The sequence below is a fragment of the Lissotriton vulgaris genome, unplaced genomic scaffold (assembly GCF_964263255.1).
Source record: "Lissotriton vulgaris unplaced genomic scaffold, aLisVul1.2 SCAFFOLD_1140, whole genome shotgun sequence".
NCBI classification, from domain to species: Eukaryota; Metazoa; Chordata; class Amphibia; order Caudata; family Salamandridae; genus Lissotriton; species Lissotriton vulgaris.
Genome location: NW_028243601.1, coordinates 570,279 through 588,337, shown reverse-complemented (window position 1 = coordinate 588,337; position 18,059 = coordinate 570,279). Strand labels below are relative to the sequence as shown.

General features: G+C 44.0%; 1 protein-coding gene across 1 annotated transcript; it reads right to left on the bottom strand.

The window, feature by feature from the left end:
• Positions 1-1,766: 1,766 nt before the first annotated feature.
• Positions 1,767-10,635, bottom strand: LOC147668294 (transmembrane protein 272-like). Its single transcript, XM_086948630.1, has 5 exons — positions 10,603-10,635; positions 10,114-10,159; positions 6,910-6,972; positions 4,141-4,320; positions 1,767-1,991 (listed from the first exon to the last, which is right to left on the bottom strand). The coding sequence occupies exons 1-5, from the start codon at positions 10,633-10,635 to the stop codon at positions 1,771-1,773; spliced, it is 543 nt and encodes a 180-aa protein (XP_086804756.1). The 3' UTR covers positions 1,767-1,770.
• Positions 10,636-18,059: the final 7,424 nt, after the last annotated feature.

Genomic DNA, 18,059 nt, shown 5'->3' with positions numbered 1-18,059 from the left:
TTAGAGGATTTTTATCTTTTTAAAAAAAAATTTTTTAGAGTTCTTTATAGCGCGAACTTGACCCGAACGAATCAGGTATCAGAGCGCTTTACATGAGCACCACTTACAGTACACAAGGACACATTCATTTCTAATGAGGTCTATTTTTATACCTTTCTTATTTGAAATACACATTCAGGCCCAGATGTACACATTTTTCACCCAGCACAGCATAGTACCCAGATTATTTTAGAATCTACCAAGATTGGCTTTAAAGTGGTGTTGCTCCGGCTGACAAATCTCAAAGGGGCTGGCATCATGGTACATTTGTGAGTGTTCACAGTCTAGCATAGGGTTTATACTGGAGACTTACCATTCCAGAACTAATTCCTACGTGTAATAAACTCAGAAGGCTCCAGGTCATGGGATATGTGTTGTGCACTGCATTCCATATGGAATGAAATGATTTTTTTGAAAAAAAAAGACAAATGTTACCTTGCTTGAGCCTTCTTCTACTAGGCAAAGCCTGGTCTTGCTGTGCTTCATAGAGCCAGCTTTACGTCAGAACCTGTGCATGCTTGCATTGATCCACCCTAGAAATGCCACCTTCAAGCCACAGTTTGTGTGGTCTGTAAAATTCACCTACCCATTGGAACATACCTTTTGCTCTGAATAGTAAATAGCATGCGCCACTTTGTAGATGCTTGCACAGGCATAAAGCCTTAGTAAACCTCAGCCTTCTTCTCTTTCCAACAAACACTTCCATCTTACACTATTTTAACAGTGTGGCACAATTTATTCTATTTCCAAATGTGTTGGTTGTCTAGGATCATCATAATGATATGAAAAAAAAACTTTGTTGTGAGCCGTAGCTGGTAATCTTTTATTATTTACCATGGTAGTTTTCTGGTACACCAATTTATGCTCATTGTTGTGTGCTGTACCGGCCAATTAACAAAACTACTCTAGAAAAATTATTTCCTGTGCAAATCTTGGTGAAGAGTTTACTGATTTTGTAGTCAGTAAAATAACTTGAATCTCAACACCTGTTACTTTTTTTGTGACAGGGAGTAACCTTATATAAATCAGTATTAATCCTCCTTCAATAGGAAGAATGCAGTCCGAACTGCTGGAATACATACCCTCTAAATGGAACAACAGCAAACCCAGTAAATCTATTAGTTCTATGTCTCTAGGATGTTAAAAAAACACAGTTAATTACTTAAGTGGATAAACAGGTCATGCAGCCGCAGCCCATGGAGGTATGTGTGGTGGGGTGGTGGGGCCGGGTTGGGTGGGATTTGACAGGTGACCACGAAAATGAAATAAATAATTAATTTTCCCTTGTCTTCATCTGTCGACATACCCCTCCTCCCCCACCCGACCCCAGCGCTCTTACCTGCACGGGCCGCGGCTGAGTTCATGCCGTGTTTTCTGTTGGAGCTATACTTGCTTGTCAGTGACACTCTCTCAGAGTCATGTTTTACCTTTGACCCCTACATGTGTCCTACTTTTGTGCAAAATCAGGATTCACTACACCTTTGGTTATCATGTGGTGCTTATTGTTACACAATGTGCCTAATAATAGGGTTGGGCCATTATCCTGGTGTCTAGATGATGTGTCAGTCAGAAGGAAGGGTGGTCGGTAATTGTCAGTGCAACAAAAATCATCATTTAGCAATTGTGAATTTACAAAATAAGCAATTTCTTTCTTGAGCCAATGTTGTGCAAATAGTAAATGGAATTGCAAGTTTTCTAATAAAATGGAAGGATTTTGGGGCCTTAAGTTCATCATTTAGTAACACAGGAAACACAAGAGGAGCACTGAGAACAAAGACAGCAAGAGGAACAAGAAGAACAAGCGAGGAAGGAGGAGAAAAGTTTGACAATGATCGCAGGGAGGGACAGAGCCAGGACGATCCACTGGATGATCAAGATGGAGAATGTAAATAGGTAGACGGTTCTGTTGCAGTTCGTGTAGTTGGGGTACAGCAGGAAAGTCCAGACGCTCCCTGTTGGGTGAAAAAACAGAAATGTATCATATCCCCAACACTAATCTCAGATCCTTGCCGACCCATCTTTAAAATAATCCTACATTTTGACTAACCCACATTTCCACAAAACGCATGAGTGCAATAGCCACCATGTGTCACTTAAAACTCTACTTATGTGTATAAATCTCTTTTCCTGGCATAAGATGTAATATCCAGAAGGTACATTGATACCAATGATTATACTATGAATCTTTCAGTTAAACAGTTATATGATATAAGCTTGAAGACACAGTATATTCGATTTACATGAAACTATTTCACCAAAGACCTCTAACGCATGAGGGGAGGAATTGAGGACTATGGGTCAGATGTAGGTGGCCAAATAGCGAGCTCTTGCATTTAAGGAATCTGAAAATTGCGATTCCTTAAATGCAATGTAAGTAGTACAAAAGAAAGTGCAGTTTAGCCTTAAGGAATCGCTAATTACCACCTACTTCAAGTTGGTAGTAATTAGTAGAAATTAGCAATTTCTTTTAAAAAAGCACTTTTTTGCTTTTTTTAAAGTGCCCTGTGGCACACATTTATGCCCTTAGGGTATGTATGTGCGCCACATGTGCACACATGCACATTTCAGGGGTGCAACAGGGTGTCCTTTTGACACCCTGGCTCCCTTGAAATAGCACCCGCTATCTCGATTCACTAATAGCGAATCGCAAATGGAGAATATCTTCCCATTCATTCTTATGTTCCTCCAAGCCCATAGGAATGAATGAGTAGGTATTCCTTATTAGCGAATCTCAATTTGTGATTCGTTATTAAGGAATATTAAGGATTTCCATATATTTTAGGGATTCCTACCTATATTCAATTTTGAGAGTCCTTAATAGCAAATCGGTAAAATTCGCTATTAAGGATTTGCAAATTGGATTTTACCTACATCTGGCCCATATACATTAAATATCACAAAATATACGTGCAACATTTCACTTTAAATATTTACGGAAATAACAGAAAGCATCAGGATGCATTTAGATAGCGTAACCTTTAAGGTTATTTTGTATGTTAAAATGGCTTTTTATCAGTGGTGAGTAAGGTAAGGCTCTGTTTGAAATACTTTTTGAGTAGGATAGATAGTTTTTCCCTTTATCGCAGAGCTCGGCCTACAACTGATGGTAAACTCCAGTTTACCACTTTGAATAGAATTTTCATCCCTGTGCTGGAAAAGCGGCCTGGAAGCTTCGGCCAGTATGGGAGAGACCTGGTCCAATTGTTTTGAGAAAACAAACTCACTCTAGCCCAGTAGATCACGTTGGCTTAACACGCCACAATCTGCATCTCATGATAAATAATGTACTTTTCAACTGTTAAATCTGGCTTGTCAAAATTTTATGAACGGTGTGCACTATATTGCCCCTGGTAATTAGTGAGTGCTGTAAACTCCATACAACTCGGAATACAGCCCTTGCGCAAACTCTAACTCGCTCACCGCCAGGGCCTGCTGAGGAACTACACGTTTTGTGCTTATGTTTGAGTTGTGATTGATGCTGGGTTACATAAACCCTATGTAAATAACGTCAATAAAATGCAAATAATAAGAGATCTGGAAGCAGGAAAATACAGGTATTTGGAATCAATTTATGGAACAACATGCCACGGGAAATTTTACTTGGGAAACATATATCATATTTTAAACCATGCTTCAAAAAATTACATCCAGCTCTATTTTAGCAACCACTTTAAGTGCTCCTAAATAAAAAGTACTCAATGAATCTGAGTTTTTTACTCAGATATAGAATGTATCACTTTTCTTTCCTTGCCCAAACATTTTAATCCCGGTGGGTATTTTATGTTGTGATGGTAATAAATAGCACAACTAGCCCTTCACAAACAGGAGCCTATCAGGTCACTTTATCTGTAAGTATATTCATCATGATAATCAATATACCCACCTCTTCATGCTCATGCACTATCTTGTAAATGCCTCTTTGTGCTCTGCGCTCTCATGTTAAAGCCATTTCTTCATCCACCATCTTATGGATGGCACTTTGTGTTTATAAATTATCATGAAAATGGACTGCTAATTTCATTAGTAATCTTGTGATTGATAGCTTCCAATCGTTTAATAATAACCTTCCCTAGAACTGTACAACATAAGTAAAGGTATTACCTGCGATAAGCCAAGCAAACCAAAAGAGGCTCAACAGCGCAAGGATGGCATAGACGAGCTTATTTGGCCTCAGTCCAGCCACAATAGAGAGGAGGGACATGACGATGACAGTGACGCCATTGACGATGAGGTAGATAGGGATGAAGCGTTGCGCTGGGCATTGTTGCAGATAAACAGAACCTGTGAGTATGAAAACAACAGATCAGTGAAATAACTACATAAGGTGTTGCATTACAGAGCAATTAAAAATTGCCAAATAAATCTTCAGTAGGGTGGCTTTTATTTAGTTTGATCTTTTACCAGGAAAAAACACATTGCCAGATACTCCAGACTCACCTGATAGAAGGAACAAGTCTTATTATAGCCATATAGCCCGCGGTAGAGGGCTATACCCTCTATTAAAGGCCCTCTCCAGCTTTAAAGGCCAGAGCCAAAGGCAAGGGCCTTTAACAAGGGAGAGGGACTTTAAAAGCCGGTATAGCCCAGCTACAAAGGGCTATACGGCTATTAGAAAATTCTGCCACTAGAGGGCAGAATGTTCTAACAAAAAAAACAAAGACTTTTGGGCGCGTGAGGGGATTGGAATCCCCACAGGCTTCCTGAAGCCTTTGTTCACAGCCAGAGCTGTGAACAAAGAAACATTGAAATGTTGGTGCTCCAGGCTTATACCAGCCATCATAAGCCCAGAGCACTCCATCGTTTTCAATGGAGCTCCCAACATTGCAATGTTTTAATAAAATGTATATTATGCAGACAGTATGGCCGCAGTCCTCCTAGACAATAAGCGCATTCCTGGAGAAAACCATGCTGGGATTTGCAGTTCTGTGGTTTGTCGATGAAAGACTATGGATATCCTTACAAGTTAGGTCAGTTAAGGCATTTACCACACTTGGTAATACCATTATCCACGGATAGTTATGGTAAATGCCTCCTCTTCATAGTTTGCATCTTGCAACGGAGACGTAACATCGCAAAATATAATAGTAGCAAAGAATTCTGGTTTGCTTGTGTTTCGGTTCAGGGGGGACCTGGCTTGGCATTTCGGGCTGGACTGTTCCTATTGGAGCAGGGCCAAGGTTGATTTGCATATAGCTGGGTATGAACTGAGTCGGCATTGTGTGCAAAATAACGAAGGATTGGGATTCAGCCTGAGTGATTACCAGTGCCTGATAGTAATTCAAGCATTCCATTCAGCACAGATTTGTATGCACACACCATTCCACATAATTTGGCATTTCTAAAGGCATTTTCCTTAATTTATTCCATCAGGGAAAACTGTGAGGGTATGTTTAAAACATACACAGGATCCCCATCCCTTAGTTTACACAGGATCAGAACTTAGCAATGACCTTGAAATGGGGGCCTAAAGCAGTTTGGCTTAAAACATATGATTTAAGACACCTTCTGACTTGACTCTGGTTTTCCTTTTAGACCACCTGTGCCTTGTCACCTTCTTTTTCTCATTCTTTTCTCCTCCCTTTCTCCAATCCTCATCCCCACCTTTGCTTTTTTCTTTTGCTCTCATTCTAGCCCTCTTCCAATCAATCATTTGTATTGGACCCTCTCTTTCTCTTTCTTTCTCTTCCTGTCTCTCACTCTCTCCTCTCACTCACATTCTCACTCTCTCTTCCAACCGCTCAGTTTCATGTTCTAGCTAACTCTTTCAATCTATTATTTTAATTGTTTTTAAAGGTTTTTCTTATAACTCATCGGATCATTTTGGGATCACATGACAATCCATGACTCACACTACTGACTCAATTATAAGTTGTGAGGCATTATATAACACCTGCAGTCACACCTCACAGCTCTCACAAAAAAGTGACACGAAAGAGCTCATGCTTATCAGCAGATTCATAGCAAGAATGTCAATAAAATCCTATTCTATGAAAATTGTGGAGTTTATGCTTAGGTTGGTTGAATCTAAATACAGAAACCAACATGATTCCCTTCCGATGAGTTACCTGCAATACTTTCAAGAGCTGAGGTGAGTCACATCCTGAATATTGGCAGAGGTTCCCTCATACCCTTGCCTTTGGATTACAGTTGCGGAGGTGAGAACTATTTTTAAGAGACACTCAATTAATTCACTATGACAGCTCTCTTTAGGCTATGGGGAAACATTTAAGTCCCTCCCGGCTACTCATACATTTGTCTCAGTGCATTTTAGTGCTTGCAGTTCTGTTCTTCCAAAAGAAAAAAAAAATGCCGAAGGGCGAGTCTCATTGGGGTTTTGGCTAAAAGAGGTATTTAAAAAAGAACTATCCAGAGATGTTGTTTGGGCCTGTTGCCAACAGAGACTACTTTACATGTATTTATTGAGTTTCAAAACATAGCAAATGGCCAACAGTCCGGAGATATCTCCTTTATAGGGTGAAATTAAGAATGCCTTAGTTGGTGGAGAGTTTGGGGTGGGCCAGTCGCTAGAGATAACCCCTTGGTGGGGTGTAGAATGGACTTAATGATCTACCACAAACCAAAGTGTCACAACAGTTTGTCTTGAGTTCTAATAAAATCTTTCTTAAAAGAGACGGACAAAGATCGACCATTTCCAAGTTAATGAGGTAGAGCCCAAATCACATGTCATACACCAAATAAGGCATTACTAGCCAACATGTTATAAGTATGTATCCATTCAGCATAAAATAATCTTGGTGAACTGGAAAAAGGGATGAAAAGAGGATAGAAAAAGGGATGCATATGTCAGGGTGAAGGGGAGACGAAAGAGACGAAAGAGTACAAGGAGGCAATGAGATCATTTGATCTTACCAATGACAATCTCAGCGATGCTCAGTGCTATCCAAACAAGTGACATTAGACCAAGAAGCCATTCTGAAAAAGAAGAAAACATATCAATCTCTGAAATGCCTACTTCTACTCATCTGTGATACTAAAAGTAGAAGCTATTTAGAAAAGTTAAATAAAGAAAAAAACAACTTTCAAATTAAACTTTCAGTCTCTAAGCACCTCACCTTCTCGCCAAAAACAGGTTAGCATCAAAAACAGAGCTGTTTTAAAGGCCATCCGGGCGCCACTTATTTCTATAATTCTAATCTCTTCATGTCTTGTAATTATCAGCCCTTTACTTCTTGTAATTCTAGGCGAAACATGTTTCAAGTCACACAGCAAGTGATTTTTCTTTTTAGTTCCTTTCAAAAGCATTTTTTTTCTTCATATTTGTTGCTCTTTCCTATTTTCAGCGGTGAATTATAATTTACAATTGCAAAATAAGTTCATACCATTCTGTTTCTCTACTTCTTAAGTTAAGAACTCATGTAAAATCTTTTTTCTTGCACGCGTTTCACTCTAGGTTCCATTACCTTCGTGCCCTCTGAAGGGAAGTCTAGTTATCCAACTCAATATGTGCCTTTCGTTTTTAGATTATATATATGGAAACCCCAGATCTCTCCTCAAAGTTGTTACTGAATCGCAAGATTGGTTTGCGAATCGGTATTTGGAAAGGGGGTGTATAGGGCTTCCCTTCCAAACAGCGATTCGCAGTGATATGTAATAATGATTTGGGACCACATTTTGTTCACAAAACACAAATATTGTACCAGCAATTCAAAGTTGGTAGCAGCCTATTCAAAATTTGAATGGATACTATGGGACCACTTTCCCTTTGTGAACGTAACACAAATATTTTTTTGAGAGTAGGCAGTGGTTCCGGACTGCCTACTCTTAATGAATTTTAAGCGTTTCATTTTTTTCTTTTGAAACATCCCATTTTTCATAAAGTTAAACGGTATACAACCTTTACCACGCATTTTTTAACACGCACTACCATTACAACACGGTCTTTACAACGCATACCATTACAACGCATTGCGCTGGGGGGGCGCTCTAGGATAGGGAATAAGTTTAATTTACTATCCAACACCTTCCCTAGTATCCACGGGGACTGGAGTTGGAATAGTAAATTAAACTATTCACTATCCAGCTCCCCAAAGTGCTATGCGTTGTAATGGTATGCGTGGTAAAAACCGCGTTGTAAAGGTATGCGTGGTAAAAGTATGCGTTGTAACGTCATACATCCAGTTAAACGGCTGCATTTCAAAGAAAAAAGTGCTGCTTTAATCAAAAGCAATCACAGACAAGGTGGTCTGCTGACCCTAGCAGGAAACCATCCCTGCGATGGCTATCATTCCTAATGGGTCGCAAACTGCGACTAATCTCATTAATATTTATGAGGTAGGACAATTTACGGCCCATTAGGTGTCGCTAATTGAAACTCAACAAATTTCACACCTTAGGAATAGTAATTTCATAATTGCAATTTGAAAGAAATCGCAATTAGGAAATCACTATTCCCAATGTTTGTACATCTGGCCCATAATGGACTCCACCATCACCCCAAGATTCCAATGCTCCATACAACCACCTACCTCAGTGTGACCACATCATCCCTATCTTCAGGGCTCTTCTGTGGCTCCCAACCCCATTATGTATTAATTTCAAAACGTTTTGTATCATAAAATCTAGCTAACCAGCGAAAACACCCTTTTTTTCCAGGCCCCAGCCTCAACAAATAACTTCTGTAAATCATTGATTGAATACTAACACCCAAAGCAGTGGTATCCATTCTCATGGAAGTAGTGTCTGAGGGACAGATTCCACTTTGCACATGTGGGATATTGGGAATGGGGAGCTGCCAGAGTTCCAGGGTACTGCTGCAGGCACCCAGCAAGGCGTTTGCCAAATGCGTATTTCATTTTTTGATTGCAGCGCCTGTTCTTTTAAAGCGCAGGAAGTAGAAGGATAAAATAAAATGTTGGTTAAGAATGCAAAGGCCGGGACAAGTTGAGTTCCGCTGTCCCTTGCAGTCCCCCATCCCTACCATTCTGCACCATTCGCAGACAGAAACCTGCCCCATTGATGTCAATAGGACAGGATTCTGCACATCCTACCTAATGTTGATTTTGTGCTCAAGAGTAATATATCTATTACAGTTGGAAAGGAAGGTACGGTAACAAGGCGTTCGGTGTGTACAAACACCAACTGCCTTGCAATTCAGCCCATAGTACATCTGGGGCCGTATAACAAATATGGTGGCTTTCCCTCTTTGTGCAATGGTGCACATTTAAGTACAGGCGCCATGCCCAAACAGGGATATTGCACAGTATTTCCATGAATGCTCTGCCCCCAGGGCAGCCGTGAACCAGTGCTAACCTGAGGGCAGTGCATTCAAGAGAAATAAAGCACAGCTGCTTCAAAGCCGCTCCGTGTTTCGCTGTGCAGGTGGCACCCGCTTGCCCTTTCACGAGGGGTGAGAGATCCCCTTTCAGGTGGGTGCAGTGAGAGACTACAAGGGGATGTCTGTGAGGACCATGGGACCCCCTTTCTCCCCTCTAGAAGGCTGCCTTTAGCAGGTGCCTCCTATAGTCATGTTTGCCTCTAGTCTACGTCCAAAATAGGGCGCGGAGGCAAAGTGATTCCCTCATTTGCATGGATTCACGCCTCCGTGCACATGAGGAAACACCCTCTGATGATAGTGCTGGTGTTCAATGTGCGCCAGAGCTATCTGTAATACATAATGGGCCGCAGAAGTATCTGATGCTCCTTCTGTAATACCATAGTGTCCCGGGTGCACCTAGCTGGCACACATGCCCTTTGCACCCCTGAGGCACTCTGGGTAATACTGCTCAATGTCCCCAAAACCACAGGGACCTGGAGACTGCAATGGCCGGTCAGCTGTGAAGATGTTTGTGCCGCATGGTATGTCAAGGCATGAATGGAGATGAGGGTGGAGACTCCATCAGTGATCCATTCATGGAGAAGCTCAGCAGTGACTAGGCGTAAAGGTGGCACTAATTCATGTGCATTTCTGAGAAACTTATTTTTCCTAATAGAAGGATTTCCATTTCCAGAGGAACTCAAACATCAAACACCAAGAAATGTCCAACACCAAGAAAGCCCCAAAATAAAATGATAACCTTATATAATTGAAATGCAGTAAATTAACCAAATACTCACTGAAACACTGAGCGGCACAGCAACAGCAACTCTTGACTGATGTATCCTGTGCAAACATAAGACAGTGATAGCATTAGAACTGGGATCAAGCTTGGTATTTAGCAGCTTTGGGTCTGCTTTGTACTAGCTTGGAGCTGTGATAGGTGTGCCTTGATGCTGCCTTTAACCATGAAGAGTCACTACTGAAATGCGCTACGAAGCCTCAATAATGGTGCGCTATACAAACGCTAGTTAAAAATAACAGTAAAGTACGAGATGAATTTGCAACTGAGATTTGTGTGTGTGCTCATGCTGTACCATAGGTCCTCCTTGTGTTTCATTGTGGCATTTGTGAGCATCGCATCTGCCCTTGCACAGCCAAGAAAGAATGTTGTAGATGTGAAAGAGAACCACACTTCCAATCTTCTCTTTCAAGTATACTAGATGCCCTTATTGATTCCATATTGATACTTTTTGATGTTTCTACGTTTTTTACATCTGTCCATTTACCTGGCAGTCCTGATGCACTCTGTCTTGGGCCATGCCTCTGTTGTTTGTCGGCTTTCTTCGGATTCTGTCCCACGGCACACCAGGGATGTCCTTATGAGACAATGATTGTCCGTTTTTCTTGTTGGCCGACCTGCAGAAAAGTTAGGATTAATTAGTTTGATAATCCCAAATGCACAACTTTGCTTGACTGTTTAGCTCCACTCTTTCTTCCTTTTGATCTCCCTTGCCATCCCGCTCCTGAGTGCCTTGAACTCTCTTTCTTTGTTGTCAGTGCTTCTTTCCCTGTTTTATGCTGCATTCTGCCTCTTTCTTTCACTCCTTAGCTTGCTTTACCTTTCTTGCTCACTTTTCCTTTGACTTGTATGTCAGAATATCGACCAAAGAACTATCAACTACCAACATATTGTGGAAGTAGGTTCCAGGGAGGAGGTAGAATATCAAAATATCTCCACTTTAACCGTAACTCTGATCACACCCAGCATGCCAAGTGAGCAAACATTCCCTTCAGTGAATGTTGTTTAGCTTCTCATCCTCCTTCCATCAATTCATACATTTATGCTTTACCCATTTAAATATTAATTCAATCATTCATCCATCCTTCCTTCCTTTTCTATCGATCCTTACAATCTTCCCCATCTGCCCAGTCTTTATCCTTCCCTCTGTTCACCCTTTTATCTGGTGACCATTTCACTCTTCCATCTATCCTTGTGCTCTTCCATCTTCCCACTCTTTCATGCTTCGATCAATCAATCAATCAATCAATCAATCAATCAATCAATCAATCAATCAATCAGAGTACTTGTAAAGCGCGCTACTTACTCGTGGGGGTCCCAAGGCGCTGAGGGAGTGAGGGGGGCGGGGGGGGGGGGGGGGGGGGGTGCTGCTACTGCTCGAAGAGCCAGGTCTTGAGGAGTCTTCTGAAGGCGAGTAGGTCTTGGGTCTGCCGTATGTTGGTAGGGGGGGTGTTCCACGCCTTGGCGGCGAGGTAGCAAAAGGATCTGCCACCGAAGGTTGTTCGTTGGATGCGGGGGACAGCAGCCAGGGCGAGGCTGGCCGAGCGGAGCTGGCAGGGAGGTGGGTTGTGGAAGCTGAGTCTGCTGTTCAGGTAGGCTGGTCCGGCGCTGTGGAGTGCTTTGCGGGTGAGGAGCAGAAGGGGATCCTCTTGTTGACGGGGTGCCAGTGTAGGTCTCTCAGGTGGGGGGTGATATGGCTGGGACGTTGACGGTCTGTCGGGCGGAGGTGTTTTGGATCCGTTGTAGTTGTTGTAGGTGTTTGGCTGGGATTCCTGCGTAGAGTGCGTTGCCGTAGTCCAGTCTGCTGCTGACGAGGGCCTGTGTCACCATTCTTCTTGTTTCGGTCGAGTTCCACTTGTAGATCCTGCGGAGCATGTGGAGGGTGTTGTAGCAGGAGGAGGAGATGGCGTTGACCTGCTTAGACATGGAGAGGTAGTAGTCGAGGATGAATCCTAGATTGTGTGCATGGTCGGTGGGTATTGTTGCTGTTCCCAGTGTGGTAGGCCACCAGGAGTCATCCCAGGCTGAGGGGGCGGGTCAGAGGATGAGGACCTCCATCTTGTCCGAGTTCAGCTTCAGACAGCTGCTCCTCATCCAGTAGGCGACGGCCTTCATTCCCTCATGAAGCTTGGTTTTGGCAGTATGTGGGTCCTTGGTGAGGGAGAGGATGAGCTGGGTGTCATCAGCGTAGGAGATGATGTTGAGGTCATGATGGCGGGCCACTTGCGCGAGGGGTGCCATGTAGACGTTGAACAGCGTCGGGCTGAGGGATGAGCCCTGGGGGACGCTGCAGATGATGTAGGTGGCTTCAGATCAGAAGGGTGGGAGGAGGACGTTCTGAGTTCTGCCAGAGAGAAAGGAAGTGGTCCAGTCAAGAGCCTTCTCTTGGATTCTGGCTTCTAGGAGGCGTGTCTTTAGAGTACGATGGCAGACCATGTCGAAGGTGGCTCACAGGTCCAGGAGGATGAGGGCTAATGTTTCTAGTTGGCGCCTGATGTCATCTGTGGCCAGGGCCGGACTGGGAACCAGAACTGGCCCTGGCAAAGTGCTCGGCCGGCCCCCCTCCCCCCCTCCGGAGGAGAGGGGAGGGGGAGAGGTGCGACCGCGCTCTGTGACAGGGCCGGTTTTCGGCCGTTTTTGTTACAGGGCCGTTTTTGCAGCATAACGGCCCTGTAACAAAAATGGCCCCAGGGGCCCAAAACCGGCCCCCAACCATGCGGCCCAGCGGGGAATTGCCCGGTGCCCTCCACGGCCAGTCCGGGCCTGTCTGTGGCGGCGATGAGGGCAGACTCGGTGCTGTGGTTTCATTTGAATCCGGACTGGGACGGGTCCAAGATGTTGGGCCGGAAGTTCTTCAGGTCCTTGGGGTACGCTTTGGGCTTCTGGAGGAGGGCATTGATTTTGGCGTGCTTCCAGCTTTCTGGTAGTGCCGTTGTTTTGAACGAGATTTTGATGACCTTCCTTAGTTGGGGTGTGATGGCTGCGTCTGCTTTGTTGAATACGTGGTGTGGGCACGGGTCAGACGGAGATCCTGAGTGGATGAAGTTCATGACCTTGCGTGTCTCATCATCATTGACGTTGTACCAGGAGGTCAGGCGGTTGGCGCTGGTGGTGTTCACAGGGGAGGTGGAGTCTGGCGTAGTCAGGGTGGTCGTGGTGTTGAAGTTGTCGTGTATGTCAGCGATCTTGCAGTGGAAGAAGATGGCTAGTGAGTCGCACAGTTCTTGTGAGGGCGGGATGTCGTTGGCATTGGCACTGGGGTTGGAGAGTTCCTTAACAAGGCTGAAGAGCTCTTTGCTGTTGTGTGCGCTGTTATTCAAGCGGTCTTTGAAGGAGGATCTCTTGCCTAATCTGATGAGATGGTGGTGTCTGCAGGTGTTGGCCTTGTGGGCTGCGTGGTTTTCCGGGGTGCATCGTGGAGCCATGTCTTCTCCAGTTTCCAGCATGCACGTTTCGAGGTCTGGAGCGCGTCGGTGAACCAGGTTGCTCTCTTGTTGGCGTGGCTGTTGGAGAGTTTCTTGAGCGGGGCGAGGGTGTTGGCGCAGTCATCGATCCACTGTCTGAGGTTTCGGGCTGCGGCGTCTGGGTTGGTGGGGTCGTGGGTGGGTTCTTGGCGAGGGAGGTGATCAGCTGGTCTTCAGTGACTGCTCTAGCAGCGGCAATGCAGCTGTTGGGTGCAGTGGTGCGTAGATGGTTTCTTGTAGGTAAAATGGATGCAGCGGTGGTCAGTCCAGTGGAGTTCGGTGGTGTGGTTGAAAGCGACGTGGGAGCCTGTGGAGAAGATGAGATCCAGCGTGTGGCCAGCGGCATGGGTGGTTGCGGTGACGAGACCAAGGTTGGTGAGGTTGTTGATCAGGGTGGCGGAGTTGGCGTTGTTGTTGTTCTCGAGGTGGAAGTTCAGGTCCCCGAGGAGGATGTAGTCTGTGGAGGCGAGTGCGTGGGTGCCTGCGAGGTCGGCGATGGAGTCGCTGAACTGAGGCCGGGGTCCGGGGGGTCTATAGATGAGTGTTCCTCTGAGGGTGGTGTTGGGGTCGGTGTGGAACCGGAAGTGCAGGTGTTCGGCGGTGTCGAGGGTGTCGTCTGCGTCGGTGGCGACCTTGAGGGTGGACTCGTGGACAACGGCTATTCCTCCTCCGGTCCCGTTGGCGGATCCCTGCGGGATGGCTATAGCGATGCCGGCCGCCGAGAAGTCGTTCCAACAGGTCTCGTTCAGGAAGGCCACGTCTAGGGTGGAGGTGTCGAGCAGATCCAAGAGCTCGACGGCGTGTTTGCATGCGGAGCGGGTGTTGAGTATGAAGCGGAGGTGGTTGGGTCCAGTCCTTGGAGGTTTGGTGGTTCTGTCGCAGGTGAAGCTGCAGGTGTGGCAGGAGAAGGGTCCATGGGTCAGTTACGGTGTGGTTTCAGCCGGCGTTGAGTGCGTGGAGGGGGCTGGCGTCGTAGTGGATTCTGGTGTCGTGGCGTTCCTGGGGTCCTGGAGTTCTGGCGCTGGGCACGGTCCAGGTGCGGATGGGCTCAGACGGGCTTGCCTTAGGCCCGCCTTGAGTGCGCCCGCGTTCCGCTCTCTCGTCCTGTCAGTGATGGCCCATCCAGGCACACCTAAGCTCTCTATGGTGTGTGGCCGCCTAGGAGGAACAAAGCAAACACAAGGAGACGATGGACGGAGCGCTGAAACTTTTCAGACACTCACCCCAGTCACACATCTTGGTTGAATCCTTCATCATTCTTAAGCTCACTTCGCCACCCCAGTTCAGACCCAGCCATATGCAAATCAGTCTTGACCCTGTGCCTCATGGGAACAGTGTAGCCTGAACTGCCAAGCCTGGTCTTCCCTGGACTGGAAACAAGGATCCAGGAAACAATTTCAGGGTAACACCCCTCATCAGCCAGCCTAGCTTGAATCTAGTGGTAAAGTAAGCAAGGGACCCGCGTATGGGCATGCCCTGTCAACGTAGGGCGAACAAAGCAGAGCAAAGTCAAGTGTAGGCTTGTGAGAAAGTCCACCACAAGTCAAGTCCACCACAAACTCAGGATAATGAAAGACACAAAATATTCTCCTGACCTGATGAAGGAATACCTTTGACCACTTTATTAATGTGGGTCACTTCCTTGGCTTTCATTTTTTTATGATGACAGGGAGGAGACATGTCATCCCATATATCAGTATATTTTACTCTTATTTTGGGGGCTGATTTAACATACAGCTATAAATGAACACTCACACTTTCTTGTATGGCTTAGGACCCACATCCATGTGAAATCTGGTGCACCAGATTCACATCAGCATTTTCTGGAGGATCCATTTTCTCAAAATTTCTCCCACTTCATCATACTTTGAAATTTACCTTGTAGTTTCTACTCTTACACGGTTATTTTGAGTGATCAGGCTTGTAGGCTAATGTTTCTCAAATTGTACAAGGAACACTAAGCTGCAAACTGAGTTTTTACTTTAAAAATGAAATACTAATGATACTGTAAATTAGAAAAAGAGATTAACATTTGATAAGAACCATTTGCAAAATGTACTCTTCTACTTTGTCCCCCGGTCTTATCTGAATGACATGCTACTTCTCCCTAAATCCTAGTCTATAATTTGTCTGGATGGGTTAATCAGCAAGTCACACACCACTCCTGTTAGTAAACAAATCTATGCTTTACCTAACTTGTGCAGACCACTGACATGCCTGTATGCCAAGCATCACTCCTGTGAAACCCGAGTTCAAAAACAAGTTTGAACCATTGTTATACATGGTTGACCCTCTGTACACCATGGGCAACCATAGTTTGTCTATGACCATAACAGGCCACACCCTATGTATTTTATACACCTCATGTTGTTGAAACATTTAACGATTAGTTGAGGCAGAGCAATCAGGGCTTAGATTCTCTGGAGTGCCAAAATGGCTTTCTCCCGCTGGCCTTTCTCGGCCCGCGGATGTGATCAACATCTTCCTGGAAGAGGACATAATGGTGGCAATGCTGCAGTGTCTCTGAAAGTCCTGCAAGCAGAATGAGGAGAAAATGTTGAATACAGTGAAAGATTCATTTTGAGGACACTGGCCCCCCTTCAATCTACAGAGGGCGAAGATATTCAAGACATAACAGTTGTTGGACAACGAGGTGCTAGGGATCAACTCTGCATTTGGGATTGAAATACTCAGGGTCTGAAAGCTTCCTGAGCTGGGCTCAGTAGGCAGTATGGGGAGGTCAGGCTCACTGTTGGTGGAGTTGTCTAACTCCAGTCAGAGATAAATGGTGACGATAGCAGCACCACTCAGGAAGCTCAACCTCCATTTTAATGGTAGAAAGTTGCATGTATTAACTTTAATACATGGGATTCTGTAATCCCTGGATAAATGAAATCTAATTACCTTTCTTCCTTCTGCTCTACTCTTTAGTTTACAATGACAACCAGAGAGAACATGTTTATTTTGTACACTTCTTAGATAATTAGAGAAAAACTAGAATCTTTCTGCATGTTTCTACGCATTCCAAACTAGTGCTGCTTTTTTTCATACTAGATTTAATATAAATCTTTGTAATAAATAACTAACACATTATTGATTTGTTTAATTTTGCGCCAGAGGTTAGTTTTTATTCTCCATTTTTGTAAATGTGCTCACTCTTTCATATGAAAGAGTTAAAACCAATATTTTAAGTTGTTTGTGTGAAAGGTAATAGTGTGACCCTGTATTAATATAGGGATAAAGTACCCCCCTGGTGTACATGATAAGATAAGGATATTGGAGTTCCTTAACCTTATAAAGGAACTCAGCCATTGGCCTCATTCCTCTATATGGTTATAGAAGTCCTTGGTGACTTGCAATATCCTTATACGGTACAGCAAGGGGGGTACTTCATCACTTATGTTAATTTTATTGAGGGGAGAAGACCTGTAGGCGCTCAAAAAAAATTATCTCGGAAGACAACAAGGCATTGCTGAGATTCCATCACATCTGCGGATAAAGGATGAAGAGAAGATCTTCTAGTTTGCTCATCAGGCAGCATCTTCAGAGTTTTTTTTACAGCTTATTGAGATATATTAATTACATTATATTGGTACAAGCTTGCTTCACTCACATTAAGTGTCACGTCTGCCTGATAATATCGGTCTTTTTTCCTGGATACAGACACTATTCACAACTGACATACCCTTTTAGTTTTGGATCGTAATAGAGCCAGTGTAATTCATGTTCCATTCTTCTTTCCCTATCAAAGTAGGCAGTACAAGAGAATATCTGTGGTGACATTTCTATTGTAGCAGAAATCGATTGAGTTGTGCCTTTTTTCAGTTGTACAGGCTTACAATTTATCTGGCATGTGTATTCTTTAAAACAGATGTTTCTAAAATGTGTTTTATCTTATATTTAATGAAATTCATTTAAAAATAATTCCAATGTGCAATCGAGTAAATGAGACACAATATGACTCAACACCCCACCAGACGAAACATTCTAGAATGCCTGTTCTTGGTGACATTTAGAGAAGCAGGACTGGGGAAGAGAACTGTTATTTTCTCTTCACTGGATCGATCATTTGAAATTGTTGGATGAGAGGTTTCAACTTCAAGGGCATGGGAAAAACTTAACCAATGATGCTCTACACATGCTTAGACTGCTGAAGGGCATGACAAATGTCAACCCTGAGGTTCACTGCTTCTGAATAAATTATTATATTTACTTCTTACCAGAATTCCTAATATGGGATTTGGGTCAGATGTACTATTTACTGCACTATTTCATTAGTTAGGTTACAAATTGTGGCTCAATCCAATCAGCCACTATTACAGGTGTGGTGGCCTGCATGGGTCAGCAGGCCACAACCTCTGTGATTGATTTTAAATAAAGCAAATTTTAAAGGAAAGCGGGCTGCTTTAAAATATTTTTCCTTTAATAAAGTTTAATTAAAATTGGCTGAGGTCCCTTGGACCACTGTCTACTCATCAAC